At 37.1% G+C, this 16,793-nt stretch overlaps 2 protein-coding genes and 2 non-coding genes across 6 annotated transcripts in view; 3 read left to right on the forward strand and 1 right to left on the reverse strand.

Annotated features, from left to right (window-relative positions):
* The window catches only part of LOC105422581 (uncharacterized), a 532,825-nt gene extending 522,811 nt beyond the window's left edge, over nt 1-10,014 (reverse strand). For all 3 annotated transcript variants that reach the window (XR_016139114.1, XR_016139110.1, XR_016139116.1), the window contains exons 1-2: nt 9,677-10,014; nt 8,937-9,019 (exon numbers count right to left, since the gene is read on the reverse strand). The gene's annotated coding sequence lies outside the window, so the exon portion shown is untranslated. The remainder of the gene's footprint in view (nt 1-8,936; nt 9,020-9,676) is intronic.
* On the forward strand, nt 8,245-8,318 carry TRNAN-GUU (transfer RNA asparagine (anticodon GUU)). The gene has a single exon. It is a non-coding gene; the product is annotated as a tRNA-Asn (tRNA).
* Nucleotides 8,948-9,021, forward strand: TRNAT-AGU (transfer RNA threonine (anticodon AGU)). The gene has a single exon. It is a non-coding gene; the product is annotated as a tRNA-Thr (tRNA).
* Nucleotides 10,001-16,793, forward strand: part of mbo (nuclear pore complex protein Nup88) — a 65,026-nt gene continuing 58,233 nt past the window's right edge. The window contains exon 1 of the mRNA XM_089076395.1: nt 10,001-10,299. Coding sequence (XP_088932521.1) covers nt 10,093-10,299 — 207 coding nt within the window. The 5' untranslated portion in view covers nt 10,001-10,092. The remainder of the gene's footprint in view (nt 10,300-16,793) is intronic.

Consider the following 16,793-nt stretch of genomic DNA (forward strand, 5'->3'; position numbering starts at 1 on the left):
TGTTTCTTTAAAAATATAACTAAAAATAATTATTTTGCTTTTTTTAATAAAAAGCAAATCAATCATCACCATTCAGTTCCGTACAAAACATTCACGATTTGATAAATTATTTTTACTCGATATTAATCACGTTAATTTATTTTCCAATGGAATAGTGCCCGAACAATGGACGCACAATTACGAAAACATTTTTTATGAAAAAAAAGAAAAGAAGAAATGATAATCGTAATGGTTTCGCAGTGTACCTTCGACGTGTCCTCCGCGACAGAATCGTTCGTCGAGAATAAATCGACACGCTGCCATGGGCTATTCGTTCCCGTCGGCAAAAACGCATCTGTCCATTAATGTTTCGTATTCCCGTAAGATACGGCCCCGGGGACGCGATTCATTTATATAACCCCGCTCGTACATGGCATGCCAATACCCGATCGACCCTTCCCATGATCGTTTGTCATCCCCCTGTATATCTACGTGCGTGTACGCGACACTTCAACGGCGACAAAAGGCGTTCTTGCATTCCACAAATAAAACTATCAAAATTATAAGCATGCACATGGTTCACCATACATGATGTCCAACAATGCGTGTCCATGAAAGAATTTATAATAAACATAGAGAATATGGATAGCATCCAACACAAAAATACTAATACAAAACAGAATTCAGATGTAATGATAATTTAAGCAATATTAATTAATTGTAATTAATAATTCGGTCATTTATGTTTAAGTTTGTCAATGAATTAGTTTTCGCGATATAATAAATGTCATGATTTCACCGATTTGCTTATAACATCATGAATGTATTTAAGAATATCGCGAAAAAAATTCTCATTTTGATCAAGTTACGCGATAGATAAGTATCGCAATCGCGTTCCGAATAGTTCACACACACCCTAATTCGAGTTGTTCTCCGACGTATTTGCAATAAAGTAATTAGGCTCGAATTCGCCAAGGCGTCGGCGACAATTGATACGAGGCGGGTTGATCGCATCGGCGAACTTGCAGTAGGCACTCGTGCCTAATGAGATCGAGTCGCGATAAGGCGCGAAACAGGGGCACTTCCGGTCACATTAGACGGTTATTGCTGTGCTTTGTGCTTAATTTATGCGTGCGCGCAGTTCTTCATCCTCGACTATCTGAATTCGATTCATTAGCGAGAGCGCTCGTCGCATTTCCAATAGGTAGACCATAAATTTCCGCCTTATCTACATTGCTCGTCGCGGGAGTTCTACAAGCGTGCGTCGACTTTAATAAATTGAAAAATCACGCTATACTTCGCGACTAGGATCTCCGAGGTAATATGACTCCCTGACTTACGACGGCCCGTTATCATATCGCGGTAACGAATATATTCCATTACGTGACAACTGTGTGCGTATGAGATGGCAAAGAGAAGAGGACGGAGAGGAGAGGAGAGGAAGAGTGGGCGAAAATCTACTAAAATATATTTAATCAGGATCGTCTCGTAATTAGGATAAAACATTTCTGAACCACACGTGCCTACCTAATAAAGATGTAGATACGTCGCTTGTACCGGGATGACGTATGATCGACGGATTTCACGCAAACGTCGGAATTTCATTCTCAATCTACTCATTAGTCCGTAATACTTAGATACGCGATACTTATATATTAGAAATAGTATATTAGAAATTTTTATAAGCAGTAAATGCTCTGATAAAATTAATTTTTAATTTGCTTTCGATTAATGACAAAATGTTAATTATTAATCATATTTCACTATCTTAGTATACTCGTATAATTATATAATTGTACAAAGAATTGTAATGCATATTGTGAATTTTTATTACGCGTATTAAAATATGAATTTTGAGAAAATTTAAAAAAAAGTAAGTTATAACAAATTAATTTTTATTCCTTACAGATAAAATCAATATTATATTTTCCGAGTCAGTTTCTGGGTGAATGTTAAACGCGGAGAAACTCGCTGAAAAACGCTCTCATATTTTTCCATAGGACCGAAATAAATATATGCGGATACGTCGGAATTTCGTTGGGACAGAATGAAGGGGGAAACAGGCAGGCAGACGTACCGCAGTCAGATAGCGGAAGTAGTAGACGACAGCTTCCGATGGACCGTATTGTGTACGAATCGCATGCAAAATGCAGGAGCCAAATATGAATACGCCTCGACAATGGCCTCCTCCGATTTCGTTTCTTTCGATCGTATCTCGCGTAATCGTGACAGAACGATGTTCGAGGGGTACATAATTTTTGAATGGTAAAGCCGAACGTTCTCGCGTCGTAATCGAATCGCAGCGAAATATGATTTCTTCACAAAAGACGCGCACGATTGCTACTTACGGAACAATCCTTCGCTATTTGTCTGCAACATTAACTGGCAGGAACAAACGTAATGCGAATTAAATTAATATAAGATATGCGTGAAAAAGATTATAAATGATTATGAAGGAAAAAATTTTGTCATTTATATTATCTTATTCTCGCGTGTAATATCCAAGACCACTGTTTTTAATGTAACTAATATTATTTTCCTTTTGAAATTCGCGTCATTGTTTAATTACCACGATATTTTCCTCAAATCTTTCGCTTTCACGTTTCAGATTTTTTTTTCGCGCTTGCAGAAGACAGTCTGTCCAAAGTCGTCTACATGTGACGTTGCTCAACGGCAGTATGTATGGACGGCGGGTGATTCTTTAAGCGTGAAATAAATAACTCGGAGGGCTCGGCCGAAAACGTGACGCGAGCCAGTTTTCGGACCCTCCCACGTCACGTTAACGAGAAAAAACCAAGGGAGCACATTTTAACGTCAACAATTAAAAATATTGTACATATATTATCGGGCTCGCCTCTTTGCCGCGTACAGCTGCGAGGGTCGTCTTTGCTCATCTTTCACGATTACAAACTTGTTTTGGGTACGCTTGCGACCGTCGTAATTATAGCAGGCACACGTACGCGACATTATACATGTTGTACACGTATGTGACCACCGTATGCGTAGAGCAACATATGCTACGTCATGTTTTATATCTTCAACAACGGAAAAAGAATGCTTTCCATTCTTATGGTATCTCCCTCGTCTGCGAAAATAACAATACCACGTATGAACGCTGAATTAATTCAATACACGAACATCTGCGACACCTGTAAGTGCGTGCAATTCCGTATTATAATAATAATTGTTTGTATTTTACATTTACTTGATTCAAAAACTTTAAAAAGTGAAGAAAACAACATTTGATTATTTATTTTATAGCTGAGAAAATTCTATTATTGCTACGAGCAAGTGATTAAAACGTTAATTTATAATCTTCTAATTCTGCTATTATACGAATGCGTGACGCGACAAATTGAAATCAAAAATGCTCATCATACTAGGTCAAACTCTAGTAGCATTCATCTTACAACATAGATTATCAACGGATACAAGTTTGTCTTGCATTTCATAGAAATACCGCGTTTTCGTAATTACGCGCGTTTTTTCTTTCTTGCGAAACAAGCTGCTCCCATCCTTCATTCCGGACAGGGCTCCTCATCGCCGACTTGCTCTTATCTTGATATTTTTAGGAGGGCATTTTCCAGTGCTGCACGTTCTTTTCATTTCATTTAAACGGCGAACGGGAGAGGTAGGATCGTTCAGCGCTCTTGCAACGGATAGCGCTACATTTTCATTAAGGCCGTTGATTTATTGGTATAGTTAGCCCGGTCGACCTCGTTACGGCAAGGAGATCTAAGGATTGCCCCTCATAGCTTTTCGACATGTGAAAATCTATAAATAAACGTTTGTACACTCCACGATTTTGATTATTCTCTATGTATATTAAATGTAATACATCTATTTGTTATGTCACTTAACATCGCTTCTTTCTCAAGATTAAGAAAAATAGATCCTGTGCCACGTAAATATATTAGAGATTGCGTCTAATAAAAAGGTACATTCGAAGTATTTAAAGTATTAATTAAAATATTAAATTAAAAAATGTTTTCAAACAAAATTAATTTTTGTAATTAAATATTGTCCAATTTGTAATTTCATTATCAGCTATTTTCTAAATACTATTTAATAAGTTCTATTTATTAAACATTTTTTTTGCTGGATTTATTAACAAAAATAATTAATAGTAGTAGAATGAAACCAATATCGGTAGATACACGTATAGAAAGAGGCACAAATGTAGGCCAACATTTTATCTTTATTTATCTAGTCACTAGTGTGTCGACGAAATTTAACAGATCTCTAGGAGGAACCAGAAGAAACCAATTGATAAATCGAAGAGCTCCGAAAATAGAATAATCTATGGTGAGGCTGACGGAATTTTGCCAGTGGCTACCAGACGCAGGCATCATTTATATAACGTAAAGGATAGCGAAACAGAAAGGATTCGCGAAAGGTGGCGGCTAAAGGGAAGACGAATCGACGACACCACTGTGCCAGCCCGCAACTGACATCTTCCATACGTCAAAGCCTCGCCGACTCGTCTTTCCGAGCCTCCGAAAATGTTTCACCTTCGTATCTGGATTAAAGAGGGTGGCGAAAGATATTTTATCTTCTAAAAGAACGAGAAGCGTATTTGAAACATTGAATAATTAACTTAGTTAAATATGTTTTTGTCTATATTTCTACAAAAATATTCTTATGCTAAATTGTTTTTAAATCCTTTCGAAATATCGGAAAATAGTTATAGCCTTTTTTAAATATCGTTGTCGCATTGATTTCGTTTCTTATATTATAAATTATAAATTTCTTCTTCCTTGTTCTTATTTTTTCCTCCTTTCGTATTCTATCAATAAATATAAATCGGAATAAAAATAATAGAAAACTTAACCTATTTCGATCAAAGCATGACATTTATGAAATCTTAATCTAAAACACAATTTAGAAGGAAAGAAAGGGGATCAGAGATATTAAATTTTATCGGCTACATGATTGCAGGACAAGTCATATTACGAAACGTAATGGTCTCGCTTGAAATTGAATCTGCAGAAATATCGCAATCACACGTACACGCATATTAAAATTTTTTACCCTAAGATTGCGTATCAGTCTTAACATCTTCCGGAAGGTAGCGCCGAAACCATTTCAGGGAATCCCGATTGCTACCACATGCGGGCGCGTTTAAAGTCGTACTAATTAACACGGCAGCGATTCAAGATGTCGGCCGTACAGTGGGATGAGTCGAGAAGGAGGAAGTCTTAAGGCAGCGTGTTCTCTCCGGGGAGCCAAGTGTTAGGAGAATTAACAGCAACCCCTGATCTTGGCCCTCTATGCTATCTCCCTAATAATAAACTGGTAATTCCCAATGCCCCTATAAGTTACTCCCTTTCAACGCCACAATGACCTACGAGTGCCAAGACGTATTGTCTACCGGGTGTTCGTGATCTGTTCTGTTGGACTCTTCATCCTGCAGGCCATTAGTTGATTGAATAAGGAAAACAAGCTAAGAATTGCCCAGAGAAACGTCATACTTGTAAGATAGAAATGATAACTGTTGTTATGACATGACTATAGATATATTTCTGACGATCTTTTTTCATCATTATACAAATTTTCTAAATGAGAATTGATTTGTTTAACACACAAACAAATCTTACATTTTTATAAAAAATGTGTGTGTGTGTGTGTGTGTGTGTGTGTGTGTGTGTGTGTGTGTGTGTGTGTGTGTGTGTGTGTGTGGTGTGATGTTTTTATTGTCAATTATTTTTAATATAAATACGATTAGTACATATCTTCATTACTTTACAAGATAATGTACATGTTTTAAAAGAAAAGTCATTATTTATCTTACAATATTAATTAAATTTAATTAATAACATTAAACAAATAAAAAATGTAACATTTATTAATTAATAATGACAGAAAATAAAGAAATGTGTAATCGACACATATTTATAACAAACTAAAATATTGTAACTGAGATAGTTAATAAATTCTAGTGATTTCTTGAATGAACAAATTTGCTAAATCTCAACTTTGGTTTACCATAATGGAATATTGATGATCGCCGGTTTTGCGTGCGTTCTCTCTTCCGGGCATTTAGCGAAACTTACCCCCGACCGGACGTTAATTCGCACTCTGAATGAATTCATCATGATTTCGGTGCAATGCTCACCCGTTACATCGTTACAAGTTCGGTGTATCCTAGAACGTGCACACTTTCATCATAGACACCCACCATGGCCTGTAAAGTACCGTGCTTTCCGTGTCGGGAAGGGATGGAAAACGCGAACAAGAGAGACGGAGCGGATGTTGGTTACAGGATAGAGAGAACGAGGGACTGTAAACTTCCAGGAGGAAGCTCAACCTCTCGACGGGAACCAGTTAGATTTATGGCCATAAATTCCTATCCAATAAGAAGCAAGATCCATGTATTCTCTAACCTTAGCGATATATACAAGTACTCAGTCTTGTGTAACAAAAATTCTTTGATAATTAAAAAGAACCCCAAAGATATGCAGAATCCTGAAGATACGCAACTGCACGGAAGAAAATTTTTTTTCACAAATATAAAACAGAATGTATAATAATAAGTATTAATATAAGTATGAAAAATAATGTTCTAAACAGAATTTATTTTTTATACTTATATTAATATTTATATGACATTGCTCTATATTATATTATTAACTAAAATTGAATACTGCTGTTAATTTCTTTAGAATTTTTATGCGCAAATTAAGTAAAAATACACATGTAACCATTTTTATACAAAACTTAAAAAAATGCATAGTGATTCTTAAATATCATAATTATAAGCTATGCTCAATATTACAAGTCGTATTTAGCCTAACATTGGTTACAACTGTAATAATGTTAGTAAATTATATGTGTGCATGCTTGATAAATCTAATTGCTTTGGCCTTTGGGAAGAGGCACTAAAAAGCAATGAGAAGCGTCTTATTGCAGGCAAAGGATATGTTCTCCTCTGTTTAGCGTAGATATCTGCTACGTAGATTAGGAACGAAGGGGACGGTAACAGTGACCGATAAATTTCGCGGCGACTGTCTCTTACTTGTGTAATTAAACACACAATTTAAACAGACCGTTAGTGTCACCATGGCCGAACCAGAAGGTCTCCATCCGACGGAGATCTAAGAGCGAATCTTGCTATAATGATGTATATCGATTTATGAGTTACTAAATGATACTACGATACGATATTTACGGGCTACCGATCGTTTACAATAATTAGAATAATTAGTTACAATAACTGGATCAATGATAGAAATATTTTACATTTCCTCATAATGCAGGAAAGATATTTTAAAGATATAAAAAATAGATTGAATATAATTGATAAATCACTAATGTTTTTAGTTGACTCCTATTATTTTTACGAGATACATTTTACATTCTTGGTCCAATTCGAGAACGATGTTACTGTAACTGTACTATTTCCTATAACCCAAATATTATGTGCCTGAATGGGATGTGTGTTTTCGTTCTGCATACATATAGAAGCGCTATCATCCTAATTACAGTATCGTGATGACCCGCGTCGCGTACCAGTCGAACATCTGCGATCCATCGTGACGGATAAATCACCTTGGGACCACCCTCCAATCGCGTCTCGCCCATCGCCTTGCATATAGACAGTTACTAATGAGCCGACCCCATTTAATTAACCGTATATGGTTTCGATGTCGGATTATTTCCCGTTATATATATATATGCGTGTATTATCGCCGCGCACAACACACAACTACGACTATAACGAATTTATTCCAATGTAAAACAATATTTCATCGCGATCTCTTTCTTGCGCTAACACACCTGTTCGATTCGTATCATAGTACGCTGCATTTGGATTTGTAGATGCGTGCGTTTGTCGGTAGTGGTATTCTAGAAACGCGGAATCTTAATGCAATTCATTGTCGGCCGTTATCGGGAAATGAATTGCAAATCACTTTGCATGCACCAAGCAATTTGCGGATCTCACTAATATATTTATTCCGTTTTTCGCATAAATAGATAATAAATAAGATCAAACGGGATATTACATAATTATAAATATTAAATAGTTTTAATCATGTTATGATTATCATTATGCTTATTAATAAAAAAATGTTTTGATATTATATATAACAGATTCAAACCTATGTTGATTGATTTTATCAAATATTATTATTACTTTGTACATAAAATAATATATACGTGTACACTTGTGCAAAAAAATGAAATACGTGTATAAATAAAAAAGAAAATTATTTGAAAAGAAAACAGTAGTTCTTATTGAGTTCTAAAGAGCTACGAGGCATCAACGCCTTCGTGGCGCAATCGGCTAGCGCGTTCGGCTGTTAACCGAAAGGTTGGTGGTTCGAGCCCACCCGGGGGCGTTATATTTTGCATATCAATTCCAAGTATAATTTTATTATGTTATTTACAAATAACTAAAGCAAATTTTATAAGTTTCAGATTAAAATTTAAAAAATTGTCATTAATAAATTTATAAATAAAAGACTTAAATTATTATAAATTAATTAAAATTGTAAATATAACAAAATCTTTTTTTATAATTTATATTTAAAAATACTCTGACTATATATTAAAAAATCGTATTGAATTATTCATTCATATAATGTGTTTCATTTATTTTATGCGATCATTTGAAGTGTTATTTAATAAAAGATAATAATTTAATTAAATCTTAATTTAACCCTTAATCACAAATATTACTTTTATAATCATACATTATTTTTTTCAATATTTTTTACGTTATATATAAATATATATTTTCATATGTAATATTGAATCACGATAATCTTATAATATAGATATTTATATTATTATTCTTTCAATACACAGATTATAATATATCTAAAATGTAGAAAAATATTTAACATATACAAAACCCAAGTAATAAAATGTTAAAAATATTACGATTCCATTTTGAAATTCAAAATGCAAGGCATGTTGGAATTTGCTAAATATCCTGATAACTTGTAAATACTCACACTTCTTCAACGGCGCCGTGGCTTAGTTGGTTAAAGCGCCTGTCTAGTAAACAGGAGATCGAGGGTTCGAATCCCTCCGGGGCCTGGAAGCGAAAGTGTTGTTGCTTTAGATTTTTTTTTCTTTCAATATTTTCAAAAATATATAAACAGCGACTTAAGAAGAACAATAACAAATTTATTTTTCTTATTTATTTGTATAAACACATGTTACATGTTCGTCATCAAACAAATTTTAAATAATTCTGTTTAAATTACATGTATTATTTTATGCTAAAAAATATAAGATATAAAAAATATAATTACAATATTTTAATAAATAAAAATATTAACTTCTGTAAATTAATATTTAAATAAGTATTTTTTTATGCTTTTTCAGTAATAAATGTAATTTTACAAATATAATTGTGCGTTACATATATATATGTGTGTATATATATATATATATATATATACCAATTGATTGATATCATTATCCACACACGCGCGCGCGCGCGCGCGCGCGCGCGTGTGTGTGTGTGTGTGTGTGTGTGTGTGTGTGTGATGTGTGATTAATGATATCAATCAATTGGTGATTATAATAATGAACATGTTAACTTTCATCTGTTTATATCAGCAGAAGCGCCACTAATTTTATCAAATATTAAACTTTTCATAAATAAATGCTAATTATTAATAATATATTACAATCGTAGATTCAAACTGTGATTAATGTTAGCAATAATTTAATATTATTCGCTTACCCGCTATCGTTTCGATTGCGAAATCTAACTAATTCAACTTCAGTTTAATTATTCACTTGTGAACGGATCTGAAATCTCGCGGCGAACACCACGATCGATAATCATCTCGTGTAGCAGCTGCAATTTAATGGTTCGCGATGATATTCACGATTAATAATATTTTGTGAAAAAAAAAATGTTGAAATAATTCACTCACACGCGTTTCGTCGCTTTTCGAAACGTAAAATCTCGCGGAAACCAACTGTAATTCTCGCGGACACAATGACAATGGTTGTTTTGAAAAGTACGAATACGGCGCGAAGTTGGCCGTAGGAGAAACGGCGACTGTGGCGCGACGTGTACTTCAATGTCGTTGTGCCGGGAGCGCGTGTTTGTTGCCATAACCTTTCGCGTCGTCGCTCGCCTTCGGACAAAAAATGTCGTGCACGGACTTGTTGTGCCTGAACGAGAAGAGGCTGTTCAAGGATATTAAGGCGAGTCTGTCGGCCGGCACCAAGGAGACGCGGAACGTGCTGGAGATTCGCGACAACGTGCTGTACGTGTGGAACGCCGACAAGTGCTGCGTGCTCACGTTCAACGTCGCGGCGATTCGCGGCAAGATCGACGAGGACATCCCTTATCAGGTGAGAGAAAATGATTATCATCGTGCATATTACGCGCTCGTACAATAGTCGATCGTCGAAGGGTTTTTCTCGATCGAACGTAAATAGGCGAGAGCGGCGTCATGCCAAATTGCGCGTTGCGTCGTGCAACCTAACCTAACCTTGACGACGCGCCGATTGCTAACGCGTGCGCCGCTTCGCTGTGTATTACCTCCGAAGAGACAGCCGTATTTCCTCACAATAAGATATTCTCTGATGTCTGGCAAATTGATATAGGAAATAAAAGTGAAAATTGAATACAACTGATATTATGACATTATCATTGACTATATTGCAATTATGAATGATGAATTTTATTACATTTAACGAGATTTGTTACGCTAATATTCGCTTTTGAATTATTTGCTTATATATTTCTTTGACGGTTGAACTCAAAATGCAGTACGAAATAAATAAAATATACACCAAATTTAATCGCAGTATCATATACTTGTTATCACACTAGCTTGTATCAACACTTGCACTTACTCTATCAAATGTAAAAAATATTATTTTTTTCATTAATTTTCATAAATGAAATGTATAAAATAACTGCAGTTTGTAAATCGTAGGACAGATGAATGTATGAAAATATTTATTGTTATGCATAAGTATTTGTTATTATTGCAAACATAAATCAAAATACATACAAACATATATATATATATATATATATATATATATATATATATTTGGTAATCTATATATATATTTGGTAAATTGCAATTCATTTCATTTTTAGTTTTATTTTTAATGCATATTAACATAATAAATGTTTTCCATCATCCACAAAAAATACATTACAAAATCGTAAATAACTAAGAAAAATTGATTTCCATTTCTTCAAACATCTCAGAAAGATCAATTTCGAATGATCTGTCTGTATGATTCTATTTATATACCTATAATTCTTTTTTTTTAAATACACTGATTGTTTAATTAGATATGAATTAAGTAATGTAAATATGTGCATATAGATGTGCATCTATATGCACATATTTACATTACTGCACGGTGACCCATTTTAAACTATAAATGAAAAATTTTGGAAATAACTTTGAATTAAAAAAATTGAACATGTAGATATTGAAGAAGTTCAAAGAAGTTGTTAGAATATTGCAGAAAAAATTCCATAAGTGAAGAAATATCGGAGATTTCAAAGCCATCTTTAATGTTTTAAATGAAACCTAGTACTTTTTTTACTGTATGATGAAAGAGCATGGCGAGACGAATTCATTCATATCTTGTTGTAATATTTTATTATCAAATTTTTTTAAATAAATTATTAAAATCATTATGAATTTTAAATTAAATTTCAACAAGTTTCATTTGTCCCGTTATATTATTCTTATCATTTATAACCATAATTTTCTGAATAATCAGTAATAATAATAATCGCACGCTTTTTCATCATACAGTAAAAAAATACGAGGTTCCATTAAAAAAAAAAAAAAAAAAAAACAATGGCTTTGAAATCTCCGATATTTCTTCACTTATGGAATTTTTTCTGCAATATTCTAACAACTTCTTTGAACTTCTTCAATATCTACATGTTCGTTTTTTTTTTTTTTAATTCAAAATCATTTCCAAAATATTTTTTATCTCTAGATTATAAAATGAATCATTCTGTATATCGAAAAAAATTTGAAAAGAAATTTTGAAAAAGCACAATATGAATTTGTCTCTTTGGAGCGTTTGGGCTCTTAAGAATACCAGCACACTTGCGGGAAACGATTGCGCTAAATGAAAGAGAAGCGGTGGAATATCGCGGTGAGAATTGGTCAAGCGGTACATTTCGTTCTCGCTCGCCGCTGGTGCTTTTATTTCATTTCAATGGCACCGCGGGATCAGCGGGTACGTTAATGCCTCGGCGCGCGAACGCAAAAGAGCGGCGAGGGGATAATTTATAGGAAATGGGTTGTTCGACGCTCCGGAGTAATTTAATTAAAATAAATGTCCGCGCCGCGGAGGAGCGTTGCCCGTACGGACGGACCCGCGGTTCCACGACTGCGAATAAAATGCAAATTCAGACCCTTCATCGGGGAGAGGGTCGCGTACGTATATGCGTATAGGTATAGGTAGATAAAGGTGCCCGCAAGGGTGACGAGAGGGTGGAGAAGAGAGGTAAGTGTGCGAATGGAGGGTCCAACGGTCTCTCGGTGCCGATCGTCGCCCGTTCATCCGTTGATTCGATAAGCCCCGTGTTCGGTTAATTTCACTCGACCGTCGTTTTAATAACGCAATGACGTAACATTTCGTTTTACTTCACAACACCGTGAATTAATCGTCATTGACCGTCATTAAGAATCGATTAAAAACTAAAGTATTCCAACCGCACAATGCACGAGTTAAACGACGGAAAGGGTAGCAAACTCTGTATAAAATTACGATAACTCGAGATTTTAACGAATTGATGCGCTAAATAGATTGGACGCGATATTTGGATCGTTTCTTAGCTCTTTGAAGGCATCGATTACGATTAATAAACGCCACTGACATAATGTCGCATCGCGACAGCCACTTTGCGCTCGCTCGCGCTACCGGGTGTACGCGCTCGGGCCTGGCTGAAATATCGGTCGTAAATAATAAAAGTTAGCGAGGTTCCTCTCTGGCGCGCACGCCGGGACTTTAAACCGGAAGATAGGTGTCGCAGGATACGGACGAGGGAAGCGGTGGGCAAAAGTGACGGCGGGTCGGGGGACGGCGATGCGGTGCGGGACGGAGACAAAGACGCGCCATTGTCAACCGCTCCGCCATCGGAACCGCCATCCGCCGCGGGAAACTTTGAATCATTTTTATTGCATAGAGTTATCTTTGTTACCAGCGGAACGAACGTCTAAACGCGTCTTCTCTCTCTCTTTCTTTCTCTCCCTCCTGCTTGGGCTGTCTCTCTCTTCCTCTCGCGCCTTTCGCCAGGTCATTCCCAGCCCTCGTCCTTCGTCCTCGCCTTCCTGCCGGTTACGCTCTCTTTCCCTTTTTACCCCCGTTTCCCCGTCTCCCCGTCTCCGACGGCCGGGCCGGGAGATAATACGAACGCGAAAGCGTTCACACCCCTTTGGCTGCCCAAATGGAATAAGTTCTTTAATTCGCGGATTTACCGCCGGGCAAACGAATCGCCCGCGCTGTCGCCGAGATAATATTCGCCGGACGAAAGAGGACCGCTTCTTGGCCGACCTTTTCATTCGCGGCGATTTCTCGAGCACTCACTCGAGAACACCTCGCTAAAAGTAAGTGAATTTTGTGGAGCGTTAAGTTGCTCTCATCTGAAATACGTAAAACGAATTTGATATGTCGTACAAAGATCAATATCGGCAAATGATAAAGTGTTGATAGAGAGACCTTGTATATTTTGAGATATTAAGTTCTTAATATATTATTATTCGTCAAAATTTCAACAATTTTTATATCGAGATGATTATAAATATTATATAGCAATAGGATAAGAGAATATATGAATATGAAATATGAATATGCATATATATAAAATAAAATTTTATTTAATTTTTTTATACAAAATACGCGGTACTCGTATTATCATTTATACTTTTTTATGCTATCTCTTTCATATTATCTACTCTGATTATAAACGCGAAACGCAGACGGTCACAATCGCGCCAAGGTAAGAATTACTTCGATTCGGGAGCGCAGCACGATGCCAACGGCCTACGTGAGGCTTTCTATATGCCTCGCGACGTATAAAAGGGACAATCTTATCTAAATTAAAAGTGCCGGACCCCGTACGAGACGGTCGAGAGGTCAGCGGCGCGAACAAAATAGAAAATTTCGGGCGAATTCCTGCCTCCGCCGCCAACCATCGCCGCCGCCACCGCCGCCGCCACCGCCGCCGCCGCCGCCGCTGCCTCCGTCTCAGAAGCGAAGCGGAATATCGCGTAATAAGCGAAATCCTCTCGACGATAATTAAAAAGTAATTTTACGGTGACATTTGTAACTGCGGACCCGCCTACCCGTCCGTGGTAAATACACTCGCAGCCGCGCATCCTGTGTGTACACAAGCAATAACTACGATGTACGGACCCATGCGTGCCTCTGTACATTCGCGTGTGTGCGTGCGCGTACGTCTGAATGTTCCCGCGGTCAGATTCACGCCCGAGCGTATAAGCAAACGCGGAGGGGCTGAAAGGGGTGGTGATCCCGGCGGTTCCTGGTCGGGCGTAAGGTAGGTTAGGTGCCGCATCGTGCACGTGGAGGTATACGAGGAGGTACCTAGAGCAATAAAATTCACGGGAAGTGTTTTACATCGGGTGGCGCGCGTAGCTCTTTCTCTCTCTCTCTCTCTCTCTCTCTCTCTCTCTCGCTCTCGCTCTCTTTTCTCTCTCCGCGTACGCTGGATATAGCGGGGTGGAAAGTGAGGGAGGCTCGACGAATTCAGTAAGTGGCGGACAATGGCTTTTGTGGTAGACATCGGCCGTCCCCTGCGCGCATCCCCTTTCTCGGCATTCGTATTTCGTTCCACTGCCGGGGCACGGATACATTTTCCCTTCCACGTACTTTTAGTCCTGTCTTTCTCTCTCTTTCTGTATTTCCCGTGGCTGCTCGAGCACTTGAAGCATCATGCTCTCAGAGATGCGGAAAAAGTGGTAACCCTGGCGCGCGAACTGGCGCAATCTCTCTCTTTCTCTCTTCTATGCCTTATTTATTTATTAATAGGAATATATATATATATATATATATATATATATATATATATATATATGTACCTTTGAAAGCATTACGCTAAAAAGATAATCACTCAAAACTGCAACGAAATGTTGGTCGGTATATTCTGTATTATTCATTGCTCATATTGCAATTGAAAAAAATATTGACTATACTAATAAATATTTTACAACGAAACATACGAATCATATTCAGTAACGAAAATTTATTTTTCTTTATCACTATCAGGCGAAATATAATTTTCTTTTTATCTTATTTCTACTTATCATTGCGTAAGCCTCGCAAAATTTAAGATTTATTGAAAGTAATATTTGATATAAAAAAGATTAGTATCTTTTCTAAAAAAAAATTCTTTTTTTTTCTAAAAGTTCATCATGAATTTGTAAAAAAATTTGCCAAGAGAAAAAATGTAATGTAAACAATTCTGATAATACACGCGCTGAATTAATTACGCTCAATACTGTTAAATACGCAGATCATAAAAATAGCTCACTATTTGGAGTAGAGTTTGATGAATCATTAAGGAGAAGCTTAAACCGGCATCGCCAATGTTATTGGGCGTCCAAAGCGGAAGTGAGCCGCCATAGAACGCCCAATACACGCGCAAGACATAAGAGTGCAAATGTATGGCTCGTGTACTAGCACCTTTATCTCTCGCAGCCGCGAAGTCGTATACAAGAACGACGGTGGTCCATTGTCAAAGCTGCCCGTTAAAATACGGAATACGCCCTTAGTCTTGGAAGGAGCCTTGGCGGGCGCGCACCCGCCGGCCTCCATTATCGCCGCGTGTATAGCCTATGAGCGGTGAAAGGGCTGCAAGGCTCCCGCAATGACAATAATTCCGCGCTAATAACCCCTCGCAGAGACTTCTCGGAGCAGCCCTTGTGATAGCGATAGCGTCTCGTGTCTTTGTAACCCGACTGCTCGTCCAAGTCGACCGCGAGAGCCGAGCAATCATCAAACCCTTGGAACCCATAATCTAAGGCGTCTTTAAATTTTGGGCCTTACGTAACTTTATCGCGACATGTCTCAGTTGCGAGGATAGCCAAGCTTAATTGAGATTTCAAACTCTAGAAGTCGCAGATTATAGTCCGTCAAGTATAATAATTACATAACTTTATGCTATTTTTGAATCTAATCAACCTGTCCATATTAAATATTCTAATTATTTAAAATTATTTAATTATCAAATAATTTTCCTGCAAAACAACATAAAAATATGCAAATAAAAATTCAGATATTTAAATTATTAAATATTTTGATCTAATTTATAAGGATTAAAAAATTTTATATTATATTATTTTTTAAAGACATACTTTTTGATCTGTCATTTTTAAAGATAGAGAGATAATGAAAAACTTTTCAACGACATCATTTCACTTCTAAAATGATTTCGTCTCGATCGCCAAGCGTATCGAATCGCCTATTCTGACGAATGAGAAAGAGAGGATCGAGCAAAGTGGATGGCTCTCGTTCCGCGGGGGGTGGCTTTGTCATCCGCGGGACGCCTTGGCGAGCTAATGCATTTCCTTTACAGTTTTAATGGGCATTCATAACTAAGTTTAATAATGCCCGTAGGAGGCGAGCCGTCGCGGTTGCATATCTAATAATTCCATGGCTCCACCTCGCGCAGGAAGTGGCGCGCGGCACGGATTTTAGTGGTGGCTGCTCGAGCTCACTCTCCGCACCACCTCCGACCCTCGGCTTCTGAAGATATCCGTCTAACCTCCTTCCCTTTCTCGCACTCTCTTTCCTTCGTTCCGGCGATTCTCCGCGCAGTTCGAACAACGTTTCTTGTC

This window comes from Pogonomyrmex barbatus, unplaced genomic scaffold (genome assembly GCF_055798465.1).
Source record: "Pogonomyrmex barbatus isolate J1 unplaced genomic scaffold, ASM5579846v1 scaffold2, whole genome shotgun sequence".
Taxonomy (NCBI): domain Eukaryota; kingdom Metazoa; phylum Arthropoda; class Insecta; order Hymenoptera; family Formicidae; genus Pogonomyrmex; species Pogonomyrmex barbatus.